Raw genomic sequence first — 18,135 nt, 5'->3', positions numbered from 1 at the left:
CAATCAGAGCTCGAAAACGTACAAGTTTGTTGCTCTACTTCCACCCACCACTCCCTCTCTCCCTCTCTATCCCTCGCCCTCTCTGACGAAAGTCGTACAAAATATAATGCCCGCAAATTATCGGAGCAATGATGTGACGATCGTTTGATATATCGCAAGTTTGTTTCTTCTGTTTTCTGTTTGGTTTTCTTATCGCTAATGGGGCAAGGTCAGGCCAACTCGGAGTTTTCCCGTGCGAAAATATTTGAGGAAACTCGCTCGCCTCCCGCCCTTCCCCCCAAACTTGACAATAAAAAAAGGCCAAAAAAATAAACTTGTCAAACTCTACAATGAGTTGTGTCTCTCAGTCTCTATCGTTTGTTTGTGTTTCGTCTTGCCTTGATGACGATACTCTTGGCCCTAGGCGAGGCCCAACCCCAGGGCCTAGTACGGTCAAGGGCTTTGATGGATCTTGGGAATGCCTTTGGTTTATGGCAGCCAAGGAGTCGTTAATAAATAACCAATGCAACTCCTGACGAGTGGTCCAAGGCCCATGCCTATGGGGACCATAAATCTCCTGTTTTCCATCTCTGGATTCCCAGGCCTGTAACCCCATAACCCCAAGGCCCTTTAGCCCAATATAATCAACGATTTCCGCCACAATTGCAATTTACTTAGCGCATCGCGCACTTGGGCCTTATGGCCGACAGTTTCCGCCACTTACAGAGTCCCATGATGGAATGGGGGGTCTTAGGTTGCCCAATCAACAAAACAAATTTTAGCTCGCGGGCAATTAAAAGTGAAAATAGTAGAAGGCACTAAGCTGCTCATAATTTGGGCAAAAACAAAGTGAAGAGGCGTCCAAGAGATCTACTTACGTCCCTGTGGAAGAAAGCTGAATGCGAGGGGGTGACATAACACTTGGCTCCATCGACCATCGGTGGACCCGTTCGGTGTTTGCCTGCTGGGGCCTAGTGCTGGTGTGTGTGTGTACTTGACTCACTGAAACAAAATGAACTTCATTAAACGAAGCCATTTATGTAGTAATATCAGCAAGTGGCATGTTACTCTCCCAGCGATGGGCTCGTGAGGGGATCCATGGCGCAAGATGGCCCCTCAAGAGGCTCTCTCTAGCAAGAATGTCTTCCGATCTAACGAGAAAACAAATATACTCCTTTTGAATTCTCCAAATACTCCATATATCGTGAGTAGCGATAGGCTTGTCACGCGCCCATCTCCAGTTTCTATCTCGGCGCGTACATCTCCGTCGGCAGTCGAGTGTGGCCGACTTTGCTGCCCTACGTGTGCCGCACACCGCACACCATACGCCGCATATTGGATGGATGTGGGCTGCAGACAGCAGCGGGCTACTTCAACGGCAAACGAAGCAGCCGAAGAGCATCATTCATCTAATCACATGCCTAAATGGTGGGTACTGTTTTTTGCTGGCGTCATTCCCAGGGCTGCCCCCCCCCCCCCCTCTATCTTGGTCACACATCTTGAGTGATTTCGTTTAATTGGATTCCATTTGCTACCTGGTGTCTTGCAGTGTGGGCAGGCGAGAGTCGCTTATTACGTGCCCTGCCGCCTGCTAATTGTTCCGCAATGGGAGGGCGGGAGATAACTGTAACAAGCCGGGGAGTGTCGACCTTTCACACTGAGCGCATTTATCAATTAAATTATGATTTCCCAATTGAATTTCATCGTTTCAATGTGGAGGGAGGAGTGTGTTCCCGTATGATCCCCGAAGGCGATAAAGGAACTGCTGATTAATACATCAAGTAATGCAGTTCCAGAGGAATATTCTGTCAGAAAGCGTCGCTAGTCTTTTTAATTTACTTGCAAAAGGTGTTCCACTGGAATCCAGTTATTGCTTTTATCAATCAGCAAAGCTATTCACACTTTCATTACATAATTGTGTCCCCTGTGCGCTCCACTTTGCGCCGCATCACCACCCACTAGCCCCCAGTGGGGGTCCCAGCCGTCAGCCACTTGGCCAACAATTAATTATGATTAGTTTGGTATGCACGGCAAAAGCCATTAGATGAACACCGATACACCGAAAAACGCTGCGGCGCGGCACGCTCCGTGGCGCCTGGCACTCCGTCCGTTGGGGGGGCATGGCCAGTGGGCAATGAGTGGCAATCGGTAATCAGCCATTTGCCGAAAATACTATACGCACAAACACACAGCAGCGAAAACCGAGCGAAAAGTGAAAGCTGTCAATCAAAATGGAACGAGCTGAGGGGCAGCGGCCGGCAACCACAATCGCCAGGCAAAGCTGATGGTGCCTGATGATGATTTGCCAATAAATTCCGCTCTGGGTCGTAGTCCAGATCACGCAGCCTCCGGTGAAAGCACCACATCGGGAAGGACAGCTGTTGTGGGAGTAAGAGGCATATAAAAGGGTAGATTGTATTCAGAGAGGCCTTCCAGTTAGTGTTTTCGGCGCTAACAATCATCTCGAGTAACAAATAACAGATGGGAGGCCTCGGCAAATAGTTTATTACAGTTTTAGATGCTCTTTGAAGATCAGCCATCAATTTATTTGTTTTAGTTCCTGTAAATCTGTAAATCAGGCACAAGTATAACACTGCGTATACGTGTTACATTAGCCAAGAAACAAACCGTTTCGGTAGTCAAGTAACGAACCATCTGTGACCCATCCAACTTAGCCAATGTATAAACCTATTTTGTTTCGGGTTTAAGCAGCACTGAACTGATCATGTGGATCATGTAAAATGCTCTGTAAAATCAAAGTAGTATGCGTGTCAAATACGTGTAGAAATGGCGGAATGTTGGCGGGATCTGATCGGAATTTAAAAAGTAGTTGCCCTGTAAAGTCGAATGTTAATCCATTTTCTATGATTTTCACTGGCATACAAAGTGCACTTTTGCAATCGTTCAGATGTTAACCATATATTTATTAATAAAAAACAGAAAAAAAAACCGTAGGTACATCTATGCTAAGAATATCGTTGAGCTTGTTGCTTATAGCTCGGTATGCTTCAGATAATCCTCCTTGATCATGTCGGCACCCTTCTCGCCGATCATGATGCAGGCCGCGTTCGTGTTGGCCCCCACAATGTCGGGCATGATGCTGGCATCGATCACGCGCAAGCCCTTGGCGCCATGGACCCTGAGACGAGCGTCCACGACGGCCGTGGGATCGCCGGCGGGACCCATCTTGGTGGTGCCCACCGGATGGTAGACGGTGGTGGTCATGTGACGGATGTAGCAGCGCCAGTAGTCGTCCGACTGGTAGGGGATATTGTTGCAGGCCGCCAGATCGATCTTGTGCAGCGACGCCTCGCGCTCGCTGAAGGCCTTCGTCTCGGGCAGCCGCTTGTAGATGTTCAGTGCCCGGATGTAGGTGTCCACGTCCCGTTCGTCGGTCATGTAGCCGGGATCGATGAGCGGCGCATCCAAGAAGTTCCTCGACTGCAGCTGCAGGCGGCCCGCGGAGAAGGGTTTCAGGTGCAGCAGGTACGTGATGTACGTGTTGGAGTTCTGGTTGGCGGACAGTATGCTCCTGGCCACGCGGCTGTTGAAGCCGGTGGCTGCCACGTAGCCCTTCAGCTCCGGACTCTGCATCAGGCTGAAGAAGTTGGTCGTCTGGATGTCCGGATTGGGACCCTCCAACGAGGTCGTATTGATGAAGCCCGTCAGGGCGGTGGCCTCGTGGTGCAGCAGCTTGCTGTAGCGCCCCATCAGCAGGTTGTACATGGAGTCCACCAGCTCCTCCTCCGTGGGCTTGCGGGCCGTTGACTTGTCGATCTGGAAGATAACCGGCAGGCTGGCATGGTCCTTCAGGTTGTGGCCCACGGGCAGGTCCAGTTTGACCGGGATACCCACGTCCTTCAGATGATCAGCGGGTCCAATGCCTGGCGATATGGGATTGTGATTAATGATATCGGAATACTCAAAGAACTCTTTAAAAGTTCTCCCTAACGGCTTTTCTTAATGGAAAACTTTGGGATTGTTCAGGTAGTCTCTTAGGTGCTTAAAGGGACCCCTCCTATCCTTGGATTCTTTTGGAAATACTTGCAAGATACCCCTTCAAATCGTCATGAACTGTGGCAAAGATTTCTTTGGCCATGAGGTTGGCTTCTGGTTTTCATCGGATCGCTTTAAGTGCCGAACTTTCCACTCCTCAATCTTTCCACGGCGACTTTACTGGGCTTATCTGCACGGAATATATAGTTCTGTACTGGCTGACCGACCAATCATCAATTGACCTTGCCAATGTGACTTTTTTGGAGCGTTGTTTGGCGCTGATACGTATATCAGATGCCATAAACTATGCTTCCCCTATCTAATCGTATCGTTGGCTGCCGAACGGAGCCTGAGAAGCGTGGCCCTGGATCTGGAGCTCGATGACATTGCAGCTTACCTGAGAGGAGCAGGATCTGGGGGGAGCCGATGGCGCCGGCGCACAGGATGATCTCCTTGCGGGCACGGGCCGTGTACTCCTTCTTTTCGCGATGCTCGAAGGTGACGCTCTCGGCGCGGTTCTCCTTGTTCAGGTTGAGCCGCTTGACGTGGGCGTGGCGCAGGATGTGCAGGTTGGGCGTGTCCTTGCGCAGGTGGGAGCGAGCGGTGGTGATGCGTCGTCCGCCGTCCTGGGTGCCCAGGATGTCCATCTGGCCGACGTAGGAGCCCTCGGTGAAGTCGGGGGCGCTGCCGTAGCCCATCTCCTGCATGCCGGCCCGGATGGTGGTGCGGAACTCGTTGTCGGAGACGTAGTTGTTGAGGCCCATGGGTCCGCCGACGCCGTGATCACCGGGCTTGTAGCCCGGCTTGGTGGAGCGCAGGTCCTCGGCCTTGCGGAAGTGCTCCAGCACCTGGTCGTAGCCCCATCCGGGATTGCCGCGTGCCTCCCAGTCGTCGAAGTCGAAGCGCGTGCCGCGGGCGTAGATCATCGCATTCATGCCGTTCGTGCCGCCCAGCATCTTGCCCCTGGGCCAGTGGCAGCTCTCGCCCTCCATGGCCATGCAGGCCCGTCCGTTCGGCTCTGTGTGGTACTGCCAGTCCCAGTCGGAGAACTGTGTGGCCATGTGCCACGCCACGAACTCCGTCTCGATGGGCGGATCCCCGCCCGCCTCCAGCAGAAGGACGCGCCAATTGGCCTGCTCCGCCAGGCGGCCGGCCACCACAGAACCGGAGCTGCCCGATCCCACCACAATGAAGTCGTAGTCCCCCTCGAAGCCGCCCTCCTGCTCCAGCCAGTCGCCCTGATCCAGGGGCCACTGCTGCTGGGCGCTGAGATCGCAGTATTTGGAGATCAGCGTGTGCACCAGCAGCGACATCAGGGTATTGGCCGGACCCGCCGAGCGGGCGGCGCACTGCGCGCTGAGGTACTCCATGTCTCTGGGGAGGAGGAGGAGCTCTCGTTTGAGTATTGAGTATCCCTGAATTCGTCGGTACTGAGTATCAACCGGCGTTACCGTGTGGCGGTGGCGTTCGCTTTCTGGCGTTGCCCGTGCGCGACTGTTTGGCCTGGCCGTAGAACGGCCGGAATTTGTACGGACGCGATTCGTTTGGGTTTTGTATGCCGGCTGCGTCGCTGCCTCTGCTTCGGCCCCGGCTACGGCCCCTCTCGCCTGGCCGTAAATCACATTTGCATTTGTTGTTCCACATAAATTAGACGCACCTTCCCCCAGCGCACCGGCGGCACTCCCCCTTATCAAAGTCGTGGCAGAGGCAGAGCCCAAGCAGAGACTCGCGGAAGATTAGCTAATCGGCTGTGATAAACCCGAGCGACCCAGAACGGAATTAGAAGCTATATGCTCCTCTGATAAGTGCCTCTGCGGTGTGCCACGGCTTGCTTTCGGCTATCTTTATCTTTATCTTTATCTTTGGCTGTATCTGTATCTTTATCTTTCTCTTCACGGAGGCCATGCTATATGTTCCGCGACTATCGATGGCTGCAATCTACTCGGTTCCTGATTAGGCCTGTTTGAGGGGATTGAGCCTATGTACGAGTTTATGGCGAGTGGATTTCGATTTATCTTAATCTGCTGCTCGTATCTGCGAAAGTCGGGAGTCAAGAGTGTTTTGTAGGTGACCCGCTGACCCTTGGGTGTCCTACAGACCACCCCGGGAGCAGTGGTGTCTCGGATGTCAAGGGATCTTCGAAGAGGTTCCATAGATCACCGATCATTTGTCAGATGTCAGAATAGGAAACCTTTAATCATAAGGATTGCATCTATCGATCCTCTTGGCTCTGATAGGGGCTCTGACAGCATCCACAATCCAAAAGCCGCTCTCAGTAATAAAGTTTGTGATTTGTGGAGCACAAAAAAAGCGGAAACGAATGCACTGACTATTATTCTAACACCCTCTATTACGAGTACACGTTGGAAATTACAAAAGCCATAAGGCAATTGGCAATCCAAACGAGGGGCACAGTCGCACAGATCGCAATGACATTCGATTCATTGGATTCATTCGATTCAGAGCACGTCATCACGTAGAAGACGGTGGCAGAAACTGCAGTTAAAAAGTGCACATTTTATCTAAATATAACACGCTCCAAAATAAATATTCATATATACTCAATTTGTGGGAAATATATTTAATTGAAATACGGAATCGATTGAAGCAAAATATTTTCATAATAATGCCCAAATGTAGGCGAAAACCATTTCTTTTTGCAATTTCTACTTCCGTATCAAATCTCATGGTATACATTTTTAAATCCAAGCTGAGATACCCTTCGAATCGGTCATAGATTTTTAAAATCAGTAAAAATAAAGCGGAAGTATGAAGACTAGTATTTGATAATTGTTTTTAGAACATCTCTCTCGCAGGAGAGTGAGAGAAAAACACCCAGAGAATAAAAGTTATAGAGCCCCGAATTGTTAAAATTTTGCACCGAGGGTGGAAATATTTTGTATTCATTATTCGCCAACGGAATCAAATAATCCTTAGTCCTTGATCCTTAAAAAAAAAAGAAAATAGCAAAATTATATATGGAAAAGGACGAGATCTACAAGTAACCGTCTGACGGCTCCTTTCCTCTGGCAAAAGTAAATGTTTAAAGGGAAATTGTGAAATTTATTTCATATTTAAATTCATATTCATATATAAATTAAATACATTTCATATATAAATGAAATATTTTTCATATTTAAATGAACTACATTTCATTCTTAAATTAAATACATATATAATATATAAATTAAATTGATAATCATATATAAATGAAAAATATTTCATATTTAAATGAACTAAATTTAATATTTTAGTTAAATATATTTAATATTTAAATTAAATATATATCATATTTAAATAAAATATATATCATATTTAAATTAAATATATTTCATATATAAATTAAATATATTTCATATTTAAATGAACTATATTTCATATTTAAATTAAATAAATTTCATATTTTAAAAATTTTTCCTACAAATTTGATACATTAAATTTAATAAAGTGCTTTTATATTTATTTTTATAAATATATTTTTTGGGTATAAAAAAGACTTTTTTTGACACATTTAAAAACATTTATATTTATTTCAAAGTGAATTATATTTAATATTACTACTCATATATTTGTATTTAAAAGCCGCACAATTGATTAAAATATAGGAGTGTCATCTATTACTTTCCGAAGTAATTTTATAAATTTTTTTAATTGATTTTTATTTTTTGTATTTGTTTTTTATGAGATAAATCAGTTTTTTTTTTTATAAATGATCACAGAGAAGAAAAAATACAATTATGTCGTGTACTGTACCTGATAAAACATTCCAGGACACAAATTCAGTTACAAAGAATTTTCAAAAGAAAACGCAGGGTGGGCGGGGCCATTACTCTCCGAAGAAAAATGCCCATAAAATAAACAAAAATGTTGTGTGTGTTTCTTGTTTTTGAAGTAGGTCCCAGATATGTTTTATTGAGAATATTCGTATAGTTCTAGCTAATTAATGGTATATAATGGCGTTATATGTAGGGCCGGTAGAAGTCGAAGGCCTGCTGCTTCCGGAGCTGGGGATGGGGCCGCGACCGCGGCTGCAGTTGGGGCTGCATCTGGGGCGGTCTGGCCATCAGCAGCTCCAGGCGCTTCATTTGGTTCTGCAGGGACTCGATTTCCATGGTGTTCTTCTGGATGCGACGCTGCAGCACTCGGATTTGTTTGATTTTGATTTTCTGCAGCAGCTGGCCCCTTTGGAGTCTCCGCGCCTCCTGCCGACCGAGGTCCGCGCCGAGTTCCTCGTCCTTGGGGATCTGCGGCGGGAGGGGGGGCGGCGGTGGATGGCTCGCGTGCGGCGTCCGCTGCAGGGGCCATAGCGGCAGTCCGTACTCCCGCACAGTGTACTGGTACTCGAGGTGTTCGGGTATCTGGGGCTGCTGTGGCTGCGGATAGGGTGGCGGACGCTTGAACATGTGCTCGCCCCTGACGGGAGCCTGGGTCCGTGTCTGTGTCAGCGCCTCAGGCGCACAACCGCCTTGCGCGCCACTCATTTTCGAAGTGATTTCGGCTCAAGGCAGAACTTGCAACTGACACATGTGGCGTGACGCACGCCTTGCCTCGTATTATAAGAGCCGTATTATTATTGACTGACGTACCAGAGCTCCAGCTCCATCTCCATCTCCAGCTCCATCCCGCTTCCGCTTGCCTATTTTTATGTCCTTTGGGAGGGTGTGTCCTCGCTTTCGGATGCTCTGCTCGGCTCGTCTCGACTCGGCTCCCTTGGGCCTCTCAGCTGATTCAATCCGCATCAGTCAGTCAATCAGTGAGCCCCAAAGAAACGACTGCGATTGCGATTGCCCTCCGTCTATCGATAATCCATCGAAATCTTTAATTGGGATGGCAGAAGGGAGCTCTGACCTTTATTCGCACTCGTACGGCATTTAAATAACTTAAACTATCCCCCCCAGATGGCAAACGTCCGCTGGACGGAGGCGCCTCTTCCGTCAGCCCCCTCATCGGAGTGGGGCATGACTCGACTACAAACCATCCGCGTGCATGTGTGGCTGCTGTTGTGGCTGCACCCCTGCCTGGTGCCAATCCTCGCGGATAAAGTCCGCGGCCCGTTCGCCAATCATCACCGTGGCGGCATTCGTGTTGGCGCTGACCACGTTGGGCATAACGCTGGCATCGGCCACGCGTAGGTTGCGCGCTCCGTGGAGCTGCAGCCGGGGACTGACGCAGGACTGGGCGTCGGCGGGGGGGCCCATCTTGACGGTGCCCGTCTGGTGGTAGCAGGTGACGGTGAAGTGGCTGGCATAGCAGCCCCAGTAGCCGTCGCTGCGGTACTCGTGCCGGGAGTCGCACTCCTCGATGGGGATGTGGGCCACCTCGGCCCGATGCGCCCTGAAGGACGCGGTGCGCTCGAGGGACTCCATGTGGCGGATGCCCCGCAGGACGGTGGCCACATCCTCGCGCTCCGACAGGTAGTTGCTGACGAGGAGCGGCGGCACGGCGGGGTCGGGGCTTCGCAGGCGCAGCTCGCCCTTGGCCTTCGGGTGGGAGAGCAGCACGAACACGCAGAGCAGGTCGGAGCCACTCAGCAGGCCCTGGAGGTGCTGCTGGTACTGCTCCTGGTAGGACAGGCCCCGCAGCAAGATCTCCAGCATGTCGTGGCGGCCGCGCCGGAAGAACAGGTGATGGTACTCCACATCGGGGTATATGCTGCTGCCGTTCGTGTTGACGAAGCCGACCAGCGAGGCCGTGCTGTGGGTGGCCAGGGGCCCCCGGCGATGGACCAGGTAGTCGTAGACGCTGTCCAGGATCTCCTGCTCAGTGGCCGCCTCGGTCTGGCCCTCGTTGAGGCGCAGGAACAGCGGCACGACCAGATGGTCCTGCAGGTTTTTGCCCACGCCTGGCAGGTGCCACTGCAGGGGAATGCCCAGCTCCTGGAGCTGCTGGCGGGGACCGATGCCGGAGCGCAGCAGCAGGGCGGGGGAGTCAATGCTGCCCGCCGAGAGCACCGCCTCCTTGGCCACCTCGACGCGGTGCAGGCGGCCCTGCCGCTCGAAGGTCACGCCCTGCAGCAGATCGCCCTGGAAGTGCAGCTGCTGGACCAGAGCGTGCTTCACGACCTGCAGATTGGGCCGCGTCCCGGCCACCGCTCCCAGGTAGCCCTTGGCCGTGCTCATGCGCTGCCCCTGCCGCACCGTGCCGGGCACATGGCCGTAGCCCGTCTCCGAGCCCTCCGCGAACGCGGCCACATTGGGGACGCCCAGCTCCAGGCCGCCCGCCAGGATCATCTGGTGGATGTCGTCGTCCTGCCGCTCGAACGGGCTCAGCGTCACGTAGCCCTTCGGATGGCTTTCATTTCCCTGCGGCCTCACCGAGCGCTCAAAGTAGGGCAGCACCTCGTCGTAGCTCCAGCCCTCGTTCCCCAGGGCCGCCCATCCGTCGTAGTCGCGCCGATTGCCCCGCACGTAGAGCATCGCATTGGCCGAGCCCGATCCGCCCAGCATCCGGCCACGCGGCCAGTAGGCTCGTCCATCCTTCAGGCCGCGACTGGCCAGCGGGCTGGGCTCCGCGAAGTAGTTCCAAATGAATTCCGTGTGCTGCAGGCCAAAGAACAGGGCCGGTGGCTGTCGAGGAACGGAGATTAACCGCTTGATCGATTGGATTGAGTGTTCGACTCACCTCAGACTCCACTGGCGGATCGCCGCCGGCCTCCAGGACCAGGACCCGCCAGTCGGGATTCTCGCTGAGGCGACTGGCCACCACGGAGCCGGCAGAGCCGCCACCAATCACCACGAAGTCGTAGGGCTCGCCCAGATCGCCCTCGTAGTCGGGCGGCCACTGGCTAGGGGGCGACACCTGGCACTGGGCCGAGAGCAGGGCCTGCAGCAGCATGCTGACCATTCCGCCAAAGAGGCCAATGGCTGGGGCCGCACACTGGCCCGCGGAGGCGAAGGCCTCGCTGAGATTGAGATTGGGACTGGGACTGGGACTGGCTGCGTGCGACATCTGATGTATATCTGAGTGGCAGTCGGTGCTGGCGATCCGCTTATATACCGCGATCCGCGATAAGCCTCTGAGAGGGAGTGAGTACTCCTCGCCGAGGACGTTGACACAGCAGGCCCCTCATTGGGCTACCAGTAGCGAGTGCCACACCGAACGCAGTCCGGACTGTACATCTGAGACATCTGATAACAGTGGCAGCGAGAGCGAGAGCACGTGTCGTGGCCCAACAATGTAAGAGGCAAAGACTCGCTGCCACAAGCCAACGACTCGGATACCCTTCCAAAGGCAAAGAAATACGTTTTTAAAACTTCAAAGTGTAGGTTTTCTTCCTCAAAGGAAAGGGGTTTAGAGGACTCTTTGAGGGCACACGACTGGCCTTAATGAATGTATCTTCTGTAAAGGGTATTCGGAGCAAGAAACCAGAGAGCAGTCTTTAAAACAAACAACATTTGAGGCTCTTGATTGCACGCTTTTATCGCTCCACCGAGAGGGGGCTGTGTCTGACAAAACAAGTTTATAAACTCATTAAACAAACAAAGCAAAAAGGGTACGAGTAACACTTAAAAACAACACCTACACGTGATTAAATTTATAGCTAAATTAAAGCCGAAGCGGGGGGGTCAGAGGCCACTGTTCATGGCTGTCCGTATGAACTGCACGGGGGCCGGGAGCACGGCATTCGCCGCTGCCGCAATCAGACTGCTAACGGGCAACAGATTGAGGCCAGCACTGAGATCTGCAAGGATCGACTGTTAGTTGTTGTTGGGGCTGAAGCCAGCACTCACCCGAGGGATCGTTCAACGGCAGAGGTCTCTGTTCCGCCTCGGTGCCCGTTGCCGCTGATGTGTCCGCCTGGAAGAAGAACTCCTGCGGCCGGGCCAGGCATAGAGGCAACATCAGGGCTATGACCAGTATGCCCATGCTTTGGTTTTGGTGGCTCCTCATCTTGAGCGGAAACTGTAGAACCTCCTCGTCTGCTCAGTGGCGGACGTGAACTGACCGGCGATCTGCCAGCGGCCAACCACGAAAGCCCAGTCTCGCCACAAAACCTTTTCTGCCACTGAACCACCCAAGCCATGGCCCACTGAGGCCCCGAGAAAAACTGGTAAAACTCGTAAGCCTCTGTAAGCCGTTTGCCATTTGGTTCAGTGTCCGCTCATAAATTACATCGGCAGCAGGCAGCAGGCAGCACTTGGGGCCGCTAAATGCTGGGAAATGTCAATTAAATTCCAGTGACAATTGGTACGATTAGCAGATACCCATTCCCACGAATCTCTGCTGCCTCAAGATCAATCGGGGAGAATGCCAGCCACTAACCAAAGCTCCCAATGATTTATGGATGGATGATCACAGGCCAGAGAGCTGTCACTCTCCGGTCTCTAGGAGAACGCCTTAGTCATAGCAAATTCTAGAGTTGTAGAGTTCTAGAGTTCTAGAGAGATGTTCTGGATTCTGAAAAGATCGTTTTGGATCAGGTTTTTTATTGATAAACTTGGCTTGGACCCTGCACCTGCACCTACCACCCACCATTGGTGTAGTGCCGCCAGTCCTCCTTGATGATGTCCGCACCCCGTTCGGCCAGCATGAGAGTGGGGGCATTGGTGTTGCCGGTGGGGATGGTGGGCATGATGCTGGCATCGATCACACGCAGGCCCCGGAGGCCGCGCACCCGCAGGCGGGGATCCACAACGCCCGAGGGATCTGAGGCGGGGGCCATCTTGCAGGTGCCGACGGGATGGTAGATGGTCTGCGAGTAGAACCGGGCCAGGCACTCCCAGAAGGCGTCACTGAGGTACTCCACCTCGGGACAGTTGCGCCACTCGTAGATGTTCATGGTGGCGTTCAGGGCCGCCATGACGGGGGTCTGGGTGAGGCGGTGGGCCATCTTGAGCCCCTCCACCATGACGGCCATGTCGTGGGGATCGTCGTAGTAGTTGGCGTGGATACGGGGATGGACGCGGACGTCGGCGGAGCGCAGCTGGAGGAAGCCGCGCGACCGGGGACGCATCAGCAGGGGCGCAATGACGAACGAGTCCTGGTAGAGCAGCGGCTCGAAGGCCTCCGCATAGTTCTCCAGCGTGATGGCGGCTCCACGGCGCCCCACCATGCCGCCGTCGGCCCCATAGCCGTAGCTGCCCATGAAGAGCTGGACGTCGGGCCAGTCGAGGCGGGCGTCCTGGTAGCGGGTGCTCACGAAGCCCATGACCTCGTTGACGGGCATCGCGTAGAAGAAGCTGTCGGCGCCCCGCAGGAAGGCGGCCACGGACTCCTCGGTGAGCATCTCCGGCACAATGAACGAGAGGTGCCGCTCCTGGTGGCTGTCGAAGGTGTAGATGGCGCCCGAGGTGGAGATGTGGTCCTGCAGGTTGCCCCCCACGCCTGGCAGGTGCTGCACCACCTCGATGCCCAGCGGCTGGAGCTGCTCCCTGGGCCCCACGCCGCTCACCATCAGCAGCTGGGGACTGGCCAGGGAGCCGGCGGAAAGTATGACCTCCCGAGTGGCCCGCACCGTGTGCTTCGCCAGGCCGTACTCGAAGAGGACCCCGACCGCCCGGCGGGACTGCTGCTCGATGATCAGCCGCTCCACGAAGGCCTTCAGCACAATGTCCAGGTTGGGGCGCTGCCAGCTGCGCCGCATGTAGCCCTTGTTGGCGCTGCACCGGAGCCCGTCCCGCAGAGTGCCGTGGGGCGGGGCAAAGCCGGTCTGGGTGCGGCCGTTGAAGTCCCCGTCGGGATGGGCCAGCCCCAGCTGCTGGGCGGACCGCATGAAGATCTCCAGCAGGGGCGAGGGGAAGCGGTAGCGCTCCACGGAGATGGGTCCGCCGTGGCCGTGGTAGGGACTGTGCTCGTAGCCGGGCACCCGCATGTCCTCCATCTTGCGGAAGTAGTGCAGGACATTGGCGTACTCCCAGCCGGGATTGCCGAGCTCCGCCCAGTGGTCGTAGTCGCGCCGGTTGCCGCGCACGTACATCATGGCGTTGATGGAGCTGCAGCCCCCCAGCACCTTGCCGCGCGGCCAGAAGCAGCGCCCGTCCTCCATGGCCAGGCAGTAGCGGTCCGAGGGCTCCGTCTGGTACTTCCAGTCCCAGGGGCTGCGCTGGAACACCGGATACATCTGCGGCAGATCGATCAGCAGCGGCTCGTCGCCGCCAGCCTCCAGAAGCAGCACGCTCCAATGGGGATTCTCGGAGAGGCGGGCGGCCAGCACACACCCCGCCGAGCCGCCGCCCACCACGATGAAGTCGTACGAGTCGCGCAGATCCTCGATGCGAATGGAGCGCACGCGGTGCGGCTCGTCCACAATGTCCGGCCTCTGCTCCAGGATGCCCTTGTTCAGCAACAGAATTACCATGGCCGAGGGCCCCAGGGTCAGCAGGAACCGCCACATGGTCACGAACGTGTTGATCGCCGTCATGGTTCAAGTTTTACTGATCCCCCAACGGAACAGTTGATGGCCTGCCCTCTGGCTCTGACTCTGGCTCTGTGCCTGTGTCTCGCTGACACAGCACTTGCCGGAAACTGCTGATCCCCCCATGCTGTGGCTGTGGCTTTGGCTTTGACTTTGTCTTTGGCTTGAGCGAGTGCATTGACCATTGGCCAAAGTGAAAGACTTCTGCACTCCCAGCTGGAAAGACACAGACACTGTCCAGCAGGAAATCAGAGCGTTAAAAGCGAAGGTCAGGTTGGGGCTCTGAAAGATCTGTCGAATAAAACCTCTAACTTAGAGAGAATAGTTTGCGGCCTGTAGCTGCTCCACCAAAATCTTGAAGTATCTGGAAGATTGCTCGCTACCCCGATAAGATACGGCGCCGGCAGCACTCCAAACACACGGGCTGATCAAAACAAAGGCCCAAGCAAAAAGGCAGCCAAAGAACGATAAGCACATATCTCCATATATGTAGGTATATCTGTATAACTGTATGTATATATGTACATATGTAGACCTGCTTAATATTTATATTTGCAATTGCTGAAAAATGTACTTGGCTCTGCACTTTTCTCTCTCTCTTTAACTTCATTCTTGAGGCAGGAATCAAACATAATATATGGTATCATAGTATCAGAGAATTCCACTAAAACTATTACTCATATGCACTCCGATCAACTCAGCTTTGAATGGAATCAGATCGTGCTGGATCACATTTGATCACTCACTCGAATCACCCTTAAATCCCAGGCTGCTGGACCCGAACAGAGGCCTTCGGCTATGAGTCTTTTCTTTTGTAATCTCCCAAAGCCGTTCTCTGATATCGTTCAACAAAAGAAGGTCTTTTCTTGTAAGCGATAGTGTTTGTATTTTCTTTGAAAAGATAAGATCCTAATACGAAATGGCAGGATCTGGCATATGACCGAGATATGCTCCATCGGGAAAGCAGCACAAATTACTGTAAACTAGGAAAAAAGTGGCATAGAAAAAGTGAACAGAATTCCACTCTGGAGGCAAATCTATTGGTATGCATTTTTCAGGGCTGTTTTCCGGGGTCTCATGTTAGGGATATTGATGCTTTTTAGATGGTTTAGAGGTTTATTTATCTGTTACAATGGCTGTGAGATGGATGGATGGATGGCAAGATCACTTATGCGATCACCTCGTTGGCCTGCTGATCCTCGATGATCATGCGAGCGCCCTGCTCCCCGATCATCATGGTGGGGGCATTCGTGTGGCCCGCCGTGATCTCGGGCATGATGCTGGCGTCCACCACGCGCAGGCCCCGCACCCCGTGCACCCTCAGCCGCTCATCGACGACGCCCCGCGGATCCCCGGCCACAGCCATGCGACAGGAGCCGACCGAGTGCCAAGAGCCCACGTAGAAGTGTCGGATGTAGCACAGCCAGTACTCGTCCGAGTCCGAGTCGCCGGCCAGTTGGTCGCACTCGGCTACCGGGGGCAGCCAGAGCTGGAGGCCGCATCGGCGGAAGGACTTGGTTCGCGCCATCCTCTGCACGTAGCGCACGTAGCGGAGCAGGGTGGCCTGATCGTCGGACTCCTCGCCGTAGTGGCTCTCGATGAGCGGGGCCTGCCAGGGATCTGCACTGCGCAGCCGGACCACGCTCCGGGAGAGCGGCTTGAGCAGGGAGCCCATGATCTGCAGCATATCCGACGCCCGCAGCACCTCCAGCTGGGCCTCGACCAGCTCCGGCCGGAATCCCAGATACCCAAAGCTGCCCGAGCCGCCGCGCGCCATCAGCGTGTGGGCCACCAGCTGGAGGTCGGGCTCGCCCTTGATCGACCCGGGGGCACTGGAGTCATGGAGAAGCTGTTGGCCAGAGGTCCCCTCTGCCCGTTCAGGAGATACTCCGCCACAGATGCGGCGGAGTAGGCGCTGGGCCCGGCCTCCTGGGTGCTGTTGACGGCACAGTTTCGGGTGAAGCGGAGGTAGAGCGGCAACATCCCATGGTCGTGGAGATTCTCGCCCACGGGCAGCTCCCTCAGGGGCGTGATTCCCAACGGACGCAGCTGTTCTGCTGGTCCGATGCCGGAGAGCAGCAGGAGCTTGGCAGAGTTGAGGGCTCCTCCGCTCACGATTACCTCCCGCTGGACCTTGGCGGTGCGTTCGCCTCCGTCTGGGCCATCCAGGGAGTAGACGACGCCCTTGGCCCGGCTGCCACCCTCGGCCTCGTCCAGCAGCACCCGCTGGACTGTGGCGCCTCTGATCACTTTCAGATTTGGTCTCCTACTGTCCTGCGGGTTGGCCAGGTACAGGCGCCCACTGCTGGCCCTCCTTCCCGCATTGAGGGTCACGGGCACGTGATGGGTGTAGCCTAGGCTCGTGCCCGCCACCAGAGGCTGCTGCATTCGCGGCACGCCCAGCTCGGAGGCAGCCGCATAGATCAGGCTGGAGAGCCGTAGATTGATTGGATCCACCTGGAAGTAGCTGAGCTGCAAGCGCCGCTGCAGCTGGCGGTAGGCGAGCTGCACCTGGGGCCAGTCCCAGCCGCGCAGATTCAGCCGTCGCCGCCATCCGTTGAAGTTGGCCTGGCTTCCGGGCACAAAGATGTTCCCGTTCAGGGCCCCTGTTCCGCCCATCATGCGGCCGTGCCACCAGGAGCAGCCATGCGGCGGCTCAATGGCCAGACAGCAGCTGGGACTGGGCTCGGCCTCGTCCAGGTACATGTACCGCTCGTCGTGATGCATCGCGGGACTCAGCGAGAAGATCTCCGACTCGAGGGGCGGCAGCTGGCCCGCCTCCAGCAGCAGGACACGCACATGGGGCGACGACTCACTGAGACGACTGGCCACAATGGAGCCGGCACTGCCTGCTCCCACCACAACGTAGTCGTACGACTCGATCTCCTCCTGCTCCGCCGGCGGATGGTGCTGCGGCGGCCAGGCCGTGTCGTTGGCCAGGGCCAGGCTGGAGGCGTTCAGGGCTCCGGCCACAGACTCCATCAAAGCTACACCCAGGCCATTGCTCTCCACCGTAAAAAGGCCCCACGAGGAGGGAGCTGCCGCCGCCAGCAGCAGCAGTGGCAGAAGCACCATCGCCCCGGAGGTTCCCAGCTTCGCTGGGGGTTTGTGTACACGCTGATCGCACATGACGGACTGTACCGCGTTGGCTGTCGCTGCGTGCCAGGTCGCCTCTCCGGCCACAAAACGGAACGGAACGGAACGGAATGCTGTCCACCGATAAAAAGTTAACAACATCCCGCAGATATATATTATACACATCGGTATTATTTTATATTTCACGTTACTTTCTGTTTGCCCGCCATAAACAGCCATAAATATTTATAGCGTAGCTCCCACACACACACACACACCCACACTCTACGGCTGTACATACGGCTGTACATATGATATGTACATTCCGCGTATATTTACGGCGTGGCTGTGACGCAGTCCCGTCCCACAGGTGGCGCTGTGAATGAACTCCACTGTGGGATAGAGGCCTAGTGGTGGCCAAAAATCGCGATCTTTTCGATTATTTTTGGGTCAAAACTCTGTCTGAGGGAGGTTTATAACACATATGATCCTTAAGACAAGATATTTTTGTGCTGGATATACGGGAGGAGAACATCGATGGTGTTTGTGGTGTGATGAAGAACTCTACAAAAAATGACTGAAAAGAATAAATAAATACAAGCATCAAGTCTTTTTCGTTCCTTTGATTGTTGCCCTCCTCATCATCAGATGATCATTTAAATCAGCTTTTCTCAAAATTCAAAGATTACTCTTCGATCTGCGTCTGCCAGTGTATACGGCTATACTGCAGC

At 54.0% G+C, this 18,135-nt stretch overlaps 6 protein-coding genes across 12 annotated transcripts in view; 1 reads left to right on the top strand and 5 right to left on the bottom strand.

The window, feature by feature from the left end:
- LOC108155864 (flotillin-2) overlaps nucleotides 1-18,135 on the top strand; it is a 107,091-nt gene that overhangs the window by 71,794 nt on the left and 17,162 nt on the right. The window lies entirely within an intron of this gene.
- LOC108155857 (glucose dehydrogenase [FAD, quinone]) lies at nucleotides 2,880-5,489 on the bottom strand. Its single transcript, XM_017286974.2, has 2 exons — nucleotides 4,373-5,489; nucleotides 2,880-3,863 (listed from the first exon to the last, which is right to left on the bottom strand). The coding sequence occupies exons 1-2, from the start codon at nucleotides 5,343-5,345 to the stop codon at nucleotides 2,971-2,973; spliced, it is 1,866 nt and encodes a 621-aa protein (XP_017142463.1). The 5' UTR covers nucleotides 5,346-5,489; the 3' UTR covers nucleotides 2,880-2,970.
- LOC108155796 (glucose dehydrogenase [FAD, quinone]) lies at nucleotides 8,793-10,958 on the bottom strand. The gene is made up of 2 exons (XM_017286879.2): nucleotides 10,597-10,958; nucleotides 8,793-10,541 (listed from the first exon to the last, which is right to left on the bottom strand). The coding sequence occupies exons 1-2, from the start codon at nucleotides 10,921-10,923 to the stop codon at nucleotides 8,943-8,945; spliced, it is 1,926 nt and encodes a 641-aa protein (XP_017142368.1). The 5' UTR covers nucleotides 10,924-10,958; the 3' UTR covers nucleotides 8,793-8,942.
- Nucleotides 11,257-11,935, bottom strand: LOC108155915. 3 transcript variants are annotated; one of them, XM_033392983.1, is made up of 3 exons: nucleotides 11,706-11,935; nucleotides 11,498-11,656; nucleotides 11,257-11,414 (listed from the first exon to the last, which is right to left on the bottom strand). In XM_033392983.1, the coding sequence occupies exons 1-2, from the start codon at nucleotides 11,863-11,865 to the stop codon at nucleotides 11,541-11,543; spliced, it is 276 nt and encodes a 91-aa protein (XP_033248874.1). In that variant the 5' UTR covers nucleotides 11,866-11,935; the 3' UTR covers nucleotides 11,257-11,414; nucleotides 11,498-11,540. The 3 variants fall into 3 exon arrangements, with proteins under 3 accessions (XP_033248874.1, XP_033248870.1, XP_017142555.1); XM_033392979.1 differs by having other exon boundaries at nucleotides 11,258-11,420; XM_017287066.2 differs by having other exon boundaries at nucleotides 11,377-11,656; nucleotides 11,706-11,934.
- Nucleotides 12,386-14,360, bottom strand: LOC108155806 (glucose dehydrogenase [FAD, quinone]). The gene has a single exon (XM_033392928.1). It carries the CDS (start codon nucleotides 14,333-14,335, stop codon nucleotides 12,437-12,439), a length of 1,899 nt encoding a protein of 632 aa, XP_033248819.1. The 5' UTR covers nucleotides 14,336-14,360; the 3' UTR covers nucleotides 12,386-12,436.
- On the bottom strand, nucleotides 15,205-17,500 carry LOC108155790 (glucose dehydrogenase [FAD, quinone]). The gene is given in 2 exon segments (XM_017286865.2): nucleotides 15,205-16,168; nucleotides 16,171-17,500. Coding segments are annotated over 2 exon segments (1,959 nt in total). The 5' UTR covers nucleotides 17,459-17,500; the 3' UTR covers nucleotides 15,205-15,497.

The sequence above is a fragment of the Drosophila miranda genome, chromosome XL, assembly GCF_003369915.1.
Source record: "Drosophila miranda strain MSH22 chromosome XL, D.miranda_PacBio2.1, whole genome shotgun sequence".
In the NCBI taxonomy this organism is placed as follows: Eukaryota; Metazoa; Arthropoda; class Insecta; order Diptera; family Drosophilidae; genus Drosophila; species Drosophila miranda.
Note: the sequence above shows the minus strand (reverse complement) of the source record. Positions and strands in the feature narration are given on the sequence as shown.

Coding starts and splice junctions, on each gene's coding strand:
- LOC108155857 (XM_017286974.2), bottom strand. CDS start 5,345: ATGGAGTACCTCAGCGCGCAGTGCGCCGCCCGCTCGGCGGGTCCGGCC. Junction 3,864..4,372: donor CCAGATCCTGCTCCTCTCAG/GTAAGCTGCAAT, acceptor CCATATCGCCAG/GCATTGGACCCGCTGATCAT.
- LOC108155796 (XM_017286879.2), bottom strand. CDS start 10,923: ATGTCGCACGCAGCCAGTCCCAGTCCCAGTCCCAATCTCAATCTCAGC. Junction 10,542..10,596: donor ATCCGCCAGTGGAGTCTGAG/GTGAGTCGAACA, acceptor GTTCCTCGACAG/CCACCGGCCCTGTTCTTTGG.
- LOC108155915 (XM_033392983.1), bottom strand. CDS start 11,865: ATGAGGAGCCACCAAAACCAAAGCATGGGCATACTGGTCATAGCCCTG. Junction 11,657..11,705: donor GCCGTTGAACGATCCCTCGG/GTGAGTGCTGGC, acceptor CGATCCTTGCAG/ATCTCAGTGCTGGCCTCAAT.
- LOC108155806 (XM_033392928.1), bottom strand. CDS start 14,335: ATGACGGCGATCAACACGTTCGTGACCATGTGGCGGTTCCTGCTGACC.